The sequence below is a fragment of the Vombatus ursinus genome, unplaced genomic scaffold (genome assembly GCF_900497805.2).
Source record: "Vombatus ursinus unplaced genomic scaffold, bare-nosed wombat genome assembly UNPS02010320.1, whole genome shotgun sequence".
Taxonomy (NCBI): Eukaryota; Metazoa; Chordata; class Mammalia; order Diprotodontia; family Vombatidae; genus Vombatus; species Vombatus ursinus.
In genome coordinates, this window is record NW_020950098.1 from 3122576 (window position 1) to 3135474 (window position 12899).

The 12899-nt window shown below is 39.6% G+C and overlaps 1 protein-coding gene across 4 annotated transcripts in view; it reads left to right on the forward strand.

Annotated features, from left to right (window-relative positions):
• GRIP1 (glutamate receptor interacting protein 1) overlaps nt 1-12899 on the forward strand; it is a 790436-nt gene that overhangs the window by 666361 nt on the left and 111176 nt on the right. For all 4 annotated transcript variants that reach the window (XM_027854162.1, XM_027854159.1, XM_027854160.1 and 1 more), the window contains 2 exons: nt 1410-1596; nt 2217-2362. In XM_027854162.1, the coding sequence (XP_027709963.1) occupies nt 1410-1596; nt 2217-2362 (333 nt within the window). The remainder of the gene's footprint in view (nt 1-1409; nt 1597-2216; nt 2363-12899) is intronic.

The following is a 12899-nucleotide window of genomic DNA, read 5'->3' on the forward strand; positions in this document are numbered from 1 at the left end:
GTTAATTGTTGTTGTTCTTAGATCCAGATTGGAGAAGAAGGCCAGTAAAAGTCAGAGGATGGCTTTGAGAAGCTAGAGGTCAAAATGGTAGACAACGAGTTTCAGTAGGAAAGAGAGAAGGAGAGACTTGGAATATAAAGTAGTTTGTGGTCAGAAATGAAAATTTCAGAGTTTGAGATTTTGAAAATGGAGCTGGTCTGAAGTCCTACTGAATTATGATTGATAAACTGAGTTGGAGTGAGGGTGAAGGTCAATGGACATGAGTGCATTCAGCAGCTATAAAGAGAGGGTCATGGCCATGAAGGTAAAATTCACCGGAAACATAGAAGGGATAAGGGTGGAGAATAAATCTGTGAGCCAGGTACTGAAGTCATTAAGAAGGGAGAGTATTCTAGAGGTCTGTAAATAACAGGAAGGGAAGAGGATGGTATAAGCAGAGGTCAAACAAAGACGTTTGCTGACTGATGTTGACTAACAGTAGTCTAAAAATTGTAGTGAGTACCCAAGACATTGCTAAATAGCTTTACCCATAAATTAGAAGAAATGGAAGAAGAGAAGAAGAAATCACTTTCAATGGAGCTAGCACAGCCAAAGAACAATTGCTTAAGGAAGAGCTGGAGTCTGTCCATCACAGACAGCAGAGTTTGGGGTTGGGGGAAGATAATAAAAAAGGTATCGGGGATGGAGTGAGCCTGGACTGGAGTAAGGCTGAACTAGCTAAGAATGAAAATACAAGAGGAGATAGCAAAAGAAAAGGTCTTTTACCTAGGGCAACAAATGTTGATTCTAGGAAGCTGAGGAAGTAGGTCGACAGACATTTGAAATAATGGGAGGAGAAGAATACTTACTTAATGGGTATAATTTGGGCATTAGAAGAGTTTGTACAGCCGTAATGCTATGGACCAAGATAAATTTGTGTCCCCAGACACTGGGCTTTGGATCAGTGGGTTATTTTTTTTTTCCCTCTCTAATGGTGAAAATAAAATTATTAGTTTACGGAAACTCAGTAAGCATGGGCATAGAATTTTACAGATGAAAAAAAAAAACCTTAGAAATAATCTAGTTCAGCTCTCGTTTTACAGATGAGATGAAGAGGTTTGGTCAAGGTTAAACAATGACTAGAATGTCTCCCAGCTGTTACTGCTCTTTCCATTTTGTGGTTGTGCCCCTACAAAGAGAAACTAGGAGGCCCACCAGGAAGGAGATGAAATGATTAAGCAGTAGAGATTTGTCTGTCTTGCAATTAATAAATCATAAAGGACCCTTTCTGAAATTTTTGCTAGTGAGCCCAGAATTTAAACTGTTATCAATAAGCATTGAGGGAGGGGAACGTATCCTCGAACACACCTGGATTTCTTTGATCTGTCTGTACTTACGAGTTCCTTCCTCTTATGTGCTTTCCTTTCTAGTGTCTTTGGCCTCCAGTACTGTTGGCTTGGCTGGGCAGGTCGTCCACACTGAAACTACAGAGGTAGTGCTGACCGCCGATCCTGTCGTGGGATTTGGCATACAGCTCCAGGGCAGTGTATTTGCCACCGAGACTTTATCTTCTCCACCACTGATCTCCTATATTGAAGCTGACAGCCCAGCAGAAAGGTGAGACGCTTAGAGATGAGGGCACCTGTGTTCTCTGCTTTGCTCAGGAAGTTTGGTGCTGGATGCTGTCGGATGGCTATTAACTTATGGAACACTGCCGCATGCAGGAAATGCAGACTGTAATGAACTCTCTGTTCTGACAATAAAATTTGATGTTCTTGATCGAGTCTGAGAAGAATAACAAGCATTGGTGCCTTTATCTCGTAGTTTTTCCCATCAGGGGACTGGAGGCTATTTTAATTAAAGGGAGAAAATCTCTGAAGTTTAAACTTTAATAATTTTTATGCCATTGGGGAAAGCACATTCATCACTGCTGTGTATTAGTTCGGATCCAATCATAGCAGATACTACCAAGCTGAATTATTCATTACTTCTTTGGGACACTTCAGTACTCTCATCTCCTTTCTTGCATTTTTTTTTTCTGGCCACTGCCTGTATTCGTGCAAGGCACCTGCTACAGACCTAATATTGTATGATACAGATTACAGTAGGCAAAAAGAACTGAATTACAACCATGGTTCATTAGAGTTCTAATTCAATTGGTTTGGGGCTCTTAACTTGGTCACTGTGCACTCCTTTCTCTTCTGTATCAGACCTCTAACATACAGTCGTGAATTTAGGTGTGGAGTACTGCAAATTGGAGACAGGGTGATGGCGATCAATGGAATTCCCACCGAAGACAGCACATTTGAGGAAGCCAGTCAGCTTCTCCGAGATTCCTCCATCACCAGCAAGGTCACTTTGGAAATAGAGTTTGATGTGGCAGGTATGATTGCATAATGTTTTCCAATAGAGAGACTCTGTCAGGATCACACTCAATGTGAATTCTATTTGTTATTTAGCATGGGGAGAACTACTTACATGGGGAATATTTTTTATTTGTTTGAGTTTGGGGTGTCATTCTGAATCAGGTATTTCTTTAGTCATGTATTAAGAAGTCACCATAAGAACGTCTGGAAATAAATAATGACAAAATGAAGAATGTAGATATATATGTGAAGTAAGAACATTAGATAACATTTATTCTCCCTGATTCTCCCTTAAATAGACAGTTACAGATATCTTCCAGTCATGGAGGAGGAAAAGGCATCATCACTCTCTAATCATTTCCCTCAGAAACACATGTGATAGCACCATAGCGAGGAGTTTAAGGGATTCATAATGCTTCCCTGAATGGGCTGACATAAGCCTTGTTTCTCCCACCTCTAGAATGAAGAATGAGAGTCAGAGGGCACCAATTATTATTCAAATGCCTCACAGATTATCCTGTGCCTTACTGTGGCTATGTTCCATGTTCATTGTGTGGGCAGATTTGTTCAGATCATAGTGATAACGTAATGAAGGTTATATGTTCAATCAAAACATCAGCCTGTTATCAACCACCAGTAGTCTTCACACAGAGAAATGTTACCAAGGGAAAAGAATAAAGGAAGGGAAGGGAATGAGCATTTATTATGCACCTACTATATGCCATGCCCTGTGCTAAGCACTCTACTAGTATCTCATTTGATCCTTACAACAACCCTGAGAGGTAGGTGCTGTTGTTACCCACATTTAACAGCTGAGGAAACTGAGGAAGACAAAACTTAAGTGACTTGCCCAGGGTCACACAGCTAAGCAAGTGTCTGAGGCCAGATTTGAAGACAGGTCTTCCTTATTTCAGAAACAGTGCTATATCCACTGAGCCATAAGTTGAATCCCATGATTCTGGCCAGCAGTTTTTGTCATCACCTTGAAGGCAAGGACTTTGTCTTATCTAAACTTCAGACAAGACAGGACAATTTTTCTGAGTCTTAATTTTCTCTTCTGCAAAACGGGGCTAAAGAAGCAGGAAGGTACAGTAACCAGACTTAGAGTAAAGAAGACCTGACATGTACTGTCTGTGCACCTGGGCAGGTCACTGAGCCTCTTACTTACCTGAGACAACTCTTTTAGAATAAAAATTGATGAGCAGATGCTGATTTGTATTGATGAAGGGAGTTTCCACACTGGGCATTTTCTATAATTCAGTTATAGGCCTGTTTGTGTGTACTGTTTGTTCCCAACCTGTGGTAGAGCCTTCCAAACTCACATTGGTCTGGTCAGCAAGTCAGACACACCGTTCGTTGACTCCAACATCATGATGTCATTTTGGGCCTCTTTGAGAATGAAGGATAAAGACCGACCAACCTGCCTACCTTAGAGCATTATTATAATGAAGTGTTTGGCAAACTGTAGAGCACTACAGAGATGTGAGTTATTATAATCAAAGAGCCCAGATCTCACACTTCACAAGTTCCAGAGGATACAGTTCATTAAAGATGAATGACCTCTTTAGGTCTCTTAATATTTTAGCTCATTCATATGCAGGCATTTCAGAATAGCTAGCTGCCTACAGAAATCCTTCTTCTCTGCTGACTACCTGCCCTGAAATTTTGATTTCCTCTTGATCCTTTCCCTTCTTTCCTACCTATTCCATGGAACCGCCACCCAATCCTACCTAGTCTTAGATGCCTTTGTCTTACCTGTTCCAGGGCCAGACAGTGATAGAACTGGTAGGTACTAAGAAAAGTACTATGTACTAATAAAAGTACTAAGAATGTACTAAGAAAAGTACATTCACCAGCTTGAGGCCTGGTTTCCTTGGCAGCATACTAATTCCCTCATGCCCATCCAGAAGCCTACTCTCATTCTCTAAATTACCTTTTCTCACCTACCTCCTCTGGCACACTGCCCAATAAAGTCTAAGGGTGCATTTTTATGATTCTAAACTTTAATAAGCAATACCAAAACATTCAAATAATAAAACATAATTTTTAAATGATTATATGGAAAACCATAATCTCCAATTTATTTACATGTTGTTTAAAATGTGTATTTTTACACTCGTTGGTGTTAACAAATTAGTCATCAAGCAAGCGCTTATTACACACCTACTCTGTACCAGGCACTATGCTGGGCATTGAGAATACTAGTACAAAGAATAAGATGATCCCTCCATTACATTCTAATGGAGGAGATCAGAAGTGTGTATGTAAATGATCTACAACATAAATATAGAGTGGGAGTTCTTAACTTTTATTTTTGTCATGGCCCCCTTTGGCAGCCTAGTGATGCCTATAGATCCCTTCTCAGAATAATATTTTAAAATAAATAAAATACATAAGATTATGATAGAAGCTAATTATGTTAAAATACAGTTACCAAAAATATTTTTTAAATGAGTTCAAAAATCCGTGATATAAAGTGAATAAATGTAAAAATATACAGAGTAGTCAAACACAACCATAACATCCTGTTTGTTCCCATGTCTGCATCTTATATATTTTCTTCTTTTAAAATGGTGTTCCTGAAAAAAAAATAGATGTTATTCCTATAATTCTTAATAACAATAAGAGTAATATTTACAGGGTTGTGGTATTGGAATTCTGATTTGGCTTATTTTACCCTGCATTAGTACGTGGTGCCATGGATAGAGCACTTGATTCCATGTCAGGAAGACCTGAATTCAGATCCCAGCCTCAGGCACTTACTAGCTTTGTGACCCTGGACAAATTAATTCATCTGTCTCTGCCTCAGTTTCCTCATCTGTAAAATGGAGATAATAATAGCACCTACCTCAAAGGGTTGTTGTGAGGATCAAATGAGATAATATTTGTAAAGTGCTTTGCAAATCTTGAAATGCTATTTAAATACTCAGTAAAATGCAAGTCTTCCGTATTTCTTTGTATGTATCTGTCAGTTGTGATTTATGATAAGATTCTATAACATTTATATAACATGCTCCAGACATTCCTGGATCATTGGTTATATGAATTATTCCTAATTTTTTACTGCTACTAATAGCTAGTATTTATATAGTGCTTACTGTGTGTCAGAAGGCAGCTAGGTGGTGCAGTGGATAGAGCACTGGGCTTGGAATCGGGAAGACTTGTCTTTATTAGTTCAAATCCAACCTCAGACACTTACTAGCTGTGTGACACTGGGCAAGTCACTTCACCCTATTTGCCTCAGTTTCCTCATCTGTAAAATGAGCTGGGGAAGGAAATGGCAAACCACTCCAGTATCTTTGCCAGGAAAACCCCAAATGGGGTCACAGAGAGTCAGATACAACTGAAAAATGACTGATCATTGTGCCAGGGACTATGCTAAGTGCTTTACAAATTATCTCATTTAATCCTCACAACAATCCTGAGAGGTAGGTGCTGTTATTATCTCCATTTTACAGATAAGGCAACTGAGGCAAACGGGTTAAGTGACTTGCCCAGGGTCACACAGTAAGTGTCTGAGGTAGGATTTTAACTCAGGTCTTCCTGATTCCAAGTCCTGCACTCTGTGCACTGAACCACCTAGCTGTACGAATTACATACACATATATATTTGTCATTATTATATAATTATATCATTGTTTTTATATAGACAGGTTTTTTTTCCTTCTCATAACCTCCTTTTAGAGTATAGCCCTGGGTGGTGGGATCACTTGGTCAAAGGGCATTATCACTTTTGTTTCTTCCTTAAGAATAGGCGATGTGGTATAATAGAATGTTAGATTTTAAGTCAGTCAATCTGGGTTCAAATCCCACTTCTGACATATTCTCATAAAATGAGGAGCCCAAAGAGAGGGCCAGTTTGTTCGTGGCTCATTGTAAGATATTCATCTACCTCTGGGAATTCTTAACAGCCTAGACCAGAGGACTAAAAGATGTTTGTGGTATACCATACCGAGTCTCTATCTGCCATCTCTCTTTCTTCTCCCCCCTCCACCACCTCCATTTGTCAAAACCAGATCTCTACTGGACATTATGGAAGGGTTCCTATTCCTGTTCTCTATCTAAGCTCCCATTCCCCACCCACCTCCTGCGGCAACATTCTCAATAAAACTTAAGGAGTTTAGGGGCAGCTGAATGGCACAGTGGATAGTGCTCCAGCCTTGGAGTCAGGAAGACCTGAGTTCAAATCTGGCCTCAGACACTTGACACTTATTAGCTGTGTGACCCTGGGCAAGTCATTTAACCCCAATTGCCTCACCAAAAAGCAAAAAAACAAAAACAAAACTTAAGAGTTCTTTTTTTTTTAAGATTCTAAACTTTAGTAAGGATAACAAAAACATTCAAATGATGAAATACAGTTTTTAGATGATTGTATGGAAAACCATAACCTCCAAGTTAATTACATTTTGTTCAAAATATGTATTTTAAAAAGGGGGCAGCTAGGTGGTGCAGTAGATGGAGCTCCGGCCTTGGAGTCAAGAGGACCTTAGTTCAAATTCGACCTCAGACACATGACACTTACTAGCTGTGTGACCCTGGGCAAGTCACTTAACTCTGATTACCTCACTAAAAAGCAGAAAAACAAACAAACAAACAAACAAAAAAAAAATATGTATTTTTGCACATTAACTTATCAAATCAATCTTTAAACAAATGTTTACTAAGGACTTATACTACCTGTCTCACGTGACCTGTCCCAATGCTCAAATGAGATAATATATGTAAAATACTTGAACAACTTTAAAGTGCTACATAAAGTCAGTTATTGTCATATTAATTTCCAAAAATTTATTGTACCAATACACAGCCCTGTTAGCAGTATGGTACTGAATCTGTTTCTGCTTAATGGCAGCAAAATTAGATTTTGTCATTTTTAATTATGTTTGCCAATTGAGTGAATATTAGTGCTTCAGTGTTATCATCTGTATTTTTCTTAGACAGTTTCAACAGTTTTTCAGTTAGTTATTGACAGTTGATGTTTCTTCCCTTGAAAATTGCCTGTTTCTGTCCTTTGAACATTTATTTCTTTATCTGCTGTATTTCTACCCATCTGTTCCTATGAATAGCTTTCACTTCAGTCTTTGATGTACAGAGACCCACTGTTGAACAAATGTGTCGATTTTGGCTTTTCTTACCCAATCAAAGGGGATGGAGGAGAGAGTTAGGAGGGAGTGCTGTCACTCTAGAGTTAACAGTTTCCCTCTTGTTTGTCAGAATTTTTTAAAGTGATAGAAAATTTCCAAAAAGCTGTATTTATTACTGAATAGAGGGTAAGGAGAGGGAAGAAATCCTGGTCAGAGGAATAGATGATAGCAATGGAAAGAAAAACAAAGGAAGCAAGATGCCCTGTGGCCTAAGAAACAAAATTAGAGGATCTGATTTTCCTTTAAGGCTTACCCAAGCAGGAGTCCCCCAGACCCAATAATTCACTCGTCCCATGCCCTGGAACACTTGTCTTAGATTCTTCTTTCCATTAACCTCATCCCTACCCCTTCCCATTTCTCTTCCCACTATCAGTACATACACACAAACCCTCTCCTAAATTTTATAGTACATTTAGTATCATAGAATTATATAGAATTATAAAATTCAAATGTTTGATGACAAGTATAAATAGGCAACTTCATCAGTAGGAGATAGATGTGGAATGAAGACACTGGCTCTGAAAATAATCTGGGGTTTTAGTGGTCTACAAGCTCATTATGAGTTAGTGGTGTGATATAGTAGACACTTTTTTTTTTTTTGGTGATTTTGGGCTACCACAACCTCTTGCCTCTACTAAAAAAAAAATATTTTTCTGGCTTGTGATTGGGGGAGGGAGAGTCAGAGTAGGGGGATGAGGTATTTAAAACTATCCTTGAGATTCTGAAGGAATCCCTCCAAATTGTCCCATAGAGAGCTAATTTTGACAAATGAAGGTGGGGGGGAGGGAAGGAGAGAGCAAGTAGAGATGGGTCAATGTACCCTGCTAAGAAGAACACCACTAAAACCATTTTGATTTAGGCTGTTGAGAATTTCCGAGCTAGATGAACATCTTTCAATGAACCATGAACAAACTGGTCCTTTCTTTAGTGAGGTGCCCTTGCTCACCCAAATAAAGAGCCTTGAGAGATCAAGATGTTTTCTGGGCGGACAGGGACAACTTCTGCCTAAATTAGAACTTTGATCCTCTCAGAGAAATAAATGCATCTCACAAGGCAGCATCAGAGGGTTAGGAGCCTGCAAGGTGATAAGTTACTTCTCAGCCACCAGTGAGTGCCATAGTTCTGTCCAGAACTGATCCATGCCAGGGATGAGGCAAGCCCAGGAACAAGTGAGGGGAGGGCCTATCCTGGGGAAACAGGCACAGTTTATGTTGTGAACCAAAAAAAGTATAAACTAAAAGCCCCAGGCCTGGTCAATACCAGAGTTTCTTCAGAGGGTCAAAGGATAAGTGTCTGATGAAATCTATTACCCATCTCCTAACAGAAGTGATAGACTGCAAATAAAGATTCAAAACTACATATGTGGAGGGCAGCTAGGTGGTGCAGCGGATAGAGCACTGGCCCTAAAGTCAGGAGGACCTGAGTTCAAATCCGGCCTCAGACCAAACACTTGATACTTACTAGCTCTGTGATCCTGGGCAAGTCAGTTAACCCCAATTGCCGAAAAAACAAAACAAAACAAAAAAACAACACTACATATGTGGCCGTGGCCAATGTGAGAATTTGGTTTGCGTGTTTGTTACAAGGTTATTATTCTTTTTTTTTCCTTTTTCTTTTTTAACCAGTATATGGGTAAGAAGAAAATCGGTGTGGAAGGAAAGAAAATAAATGATTGTTAGTTGAAAAGATTTATTTTAAAGCTAAGCATCTGAAACAAGAAGGAAACCGCTTAGAGTATAGGCCAGGAAATACGTATTAGATGAGGAATAAAAATACAAGTTGTGCCAGAGAACAAATGGGTCCTCAGCCCCAGCCTGCATCCCCAAAGCTCTGGCTTGTCTGCCATTCCTGGGCTGCTGGGTTGGAATAACCATGAAATGCATCTTACTGTGTCCCTTTCTAATGCAGTTGTGCCTGTAAAGCCGAGATAGAGAAGAGGGACCTCAGAAGTCTCCTGGTCCCAACTTGATCTTAACTTAAATCTGTTCTGTAACATTCAACAAGCATTTTTCGTCTAGTTTTTTTTTTTCTCAGAGACCCCCCGGTACCAGGGAACCCCCAGCCTCCCAAGGCAACCTATTCTGCTCATGGCCAGCTTCCATTGGTGAAAAGTCTTAGGTGAAGCCAACATCTAAATCTTGGCTTCTGTCTTTTGCTCTTGCTTCGGCCCTTGAACCCTATAAAACAAGTCCTATCTTCATTCCATATGTTAGTCCTATTGGACATTCAAAGGCAGCTATTATATCTCCAGGTTAAACAGCGCCAATTCCAACTATAGCAGGGTCTTCAGTCCCCTCACCATTCTTCTGCTCAGCCTTCTCTGGGCCCACTCCATCTTGTCAACATCCTCCTCAAACCATGGGGCCCCAAACTGAACACAATACTGCAAAATCTGATGGAAGCAGAATACAGAGGAGTTACAGTGATTATAAAGATAATGGCATTTTAAGGATTGCTGCGGGACTATAAAATTTCTCATTCTGAATAGTTTGCTTCTATTAATGCATACTAAGATAACACTGGGGCAGCTAGATGACACAATGGATAGCGTGCTGGGCCTGGAGTCGAGAAGACTTATCTTCCTGAGTGCAAATTTGGCCTCAGACACCTACTCACTGTGTGATCCTGGTCAAGTCACTTAATTCTGTTTGCCTCAGTTTCCTCATCTATAAAATGAGTTGGAGAAGGAAATGGCAAACCACTCCAGTTTCTTTGCCAGGAAAACCCCAAATGGGGTCACAAAGAGTCAGGAAGGACTGAAAGGACTGAACAACAACAAAGATAACACTTGCCTTGTAGCTAACACCACACTATTGACTCATCTAGAGTCTGCATTCCACAAGAATACCCAGGTCTTTTTCACATTAACTACACCTCACCCATCCTATATTTATGCAGTTGCTATTTTGGTCTCAAATCTAAGGCTTTACTTTTATCTTTATTAAAATGTGACCCATGATTCTTTCTTTCTTAGATTTTTATTTTTATTAAAAAGAATAGGCATAGAGACTGTACCATGATTTCATTAACATAGAAAACTCCTAGATAAGCAAAGTCACCAATGAAGATCAATCTCCTCTGCAATTTCTAGTCTTAGAGCATTTTCTAGAGTACTGAGCAGCTAAATGAGTTAGGACCTCTGCTAAGGGTCTATTGTCTGTGTGTCGGAAGTAAGATTTAAACCATCTTTTTTTTTTCTTTACATATTTTTTCTTTTTTAAGATTTTTCAATTCCAAACTGTCTTTCTCGTCTCCTGCCAGTAGAGGAGGTTAAGAAAAATAAAACGTGTTACAAATATGTATAGTCATGCAAAACATATTCACACATTTGTTGTATCAGAAAGGAGGAAAGGAAAAAAGAAAGGAGGGAAAGAAGAAAAGAAAGGAGAGAGAAGACAGGAAAGAAAAAAGAAAAAGAGAAGGAAAGAAAGATGGAAGAAAAAGGAAGGAAGAAAGGAAAGAGGAAAAGAGAAGGAAAGAAGAAAAGAAAGATGGAAGCAAAAGGAAAAAAGAAAAAAAGGGAAAGAAATGGCCTCAGACACTTGACTCTTACTAGCTGTGTGACCCTGGACAAGTCACTTAACTCCAACTGCCTTGCAAAACAAAAAAAAAGAGGGAAAGAAAAAAAAGGGAAGAAAGAAGAAAAAGAATGAAAGAAAAAGAGAAGAAAAAGAAAAAACGGAAGAAAAAGGGAAGGAAGAAAGAAAGGGAAAAGGAAGGAAAGAAAGGGAGGGAAGGGAAGAAGAAAAGGGAAGGGAAGAAAAAGGAAGGGAGGAAGGAAAAGGAAGAAAGAAGCAAAGAAAAAGGAAAGAAAGAAAGATGGAAGAAAAAAGAAAGGAAGGCAGCAAGAAAAAGAAAGAAAGAAAAGAATATATTTCTGAGTTTCTCAGCTCTCTATTTGGAGATAGATAGTATGTTTCATCATGAGTCCTTTGGAATTGTGGCTGGTCATTGCTAAACCTAGGTCTTTCTGAACATGAAAGTAGCCACCCCTCCAATAAGCCATGGGATTTTTACATCATCTTCATTTACAAATCTTTCTACACGTGGCAGTGATCGCAGCCTGTATCTCAACATTAGCCATAAATATGCCACCTCCTTAAGCAAAACCTCTGACCTTCCTTTACTCTTCATCTTCGTCACAACCTCCAGTGCCTCCATCTCTCCATACTTTCAGCCATTACTTTTATTTCTAACTTAACTTTCGTCACTTCCAGATCTTGACCCCAGTTCAAATCCACATTGTCCTCTACTCTTCAATCTATCACCCCTAGTCCTATGACCACTCATCCCTTGCCTAAGGTCAGCCTTGGCTTATTCCCCACCATTCTCCTTAGCTCCTACTCACCTGCTGCTGAGTGAAACTGGAAGATTTCACGTAAGAGAGGAGGAAATGGGGGAGGAGAGGAGGAAATAAACATTTGTATAGCAGCTGCTATATGCCAAATACCATCTTAAGCACTTTCTGCAAATATTATATCATGTGATCCTCATAACAATTCTGTGAGGTGTGTGCTATTATAATCCCTGTTTTACAATTGAAGAAAGACAGGTGAACAGAGGTTAAGTGACTTGCCTAGGGTCACTCAGCTATTAATTATCTGAGGCCAGATTTGAACTCAGGAAGATGAGTCTTTCTGACTCCAGGCCTGGTGCTTTATCCATTGTGCCACCTTGCTTTATAAATTCACGTTATCCAATGTTCTCTTGGTTCTGCTCATTTCACTCTTCGTTATTTCATACAAGTCTATCCATGTTTTCCTATGATCATCAAGTTCATAATTTCTTACAGCACAGTAGTATTCCATCACAATCATACACCACAACTTGTTCAGCCATTCCGCAACTTCAACTGGGCCCTCCCAGCAACAAGATAATCCTTTTATTCTTTTCTAATTGATTCCTTATCTCACTCCCCATAGAAGCTATTACAAAATCCTTTTCCTTCTTCAGATCTTCTCACATCCTTTCCCTAATCCCCTCTGCTAAGGAATGAGCTTCTTACTTTGTGGAGACCATCGAGGCTATTTGACACGGTCTCCCTCTTTTTCCCTTCTATTTATTTCAAAACTTCTTGATATCACCCTTTCCCCCTGCCGCCATGTGTCTCTATCTCTGTCTCTCTGTCTGTCTCTCTTTTTTTCTCTCACACACTCTTTCTGTCTCTCTCTTTCTCTTATTCTCTCTCTCACACTCTCTCTGTCTCTCTCACACACTCTCTGTCTCTTTTCTCTGTCTGTCTTTCTCTGTCTCTCTCTGTGTCTCTCTTCCTCTTCTCTCATTCTCTCTCTCTCTCTCTCTCTCTCTCACACACACACACACACACACACACACTCGCTCTCCTCTTCTCTGTCTCATCCTCACTCTCATTCTTTCTCTTTCTCTCACACACTCTGTCTCTCTTGTTCTC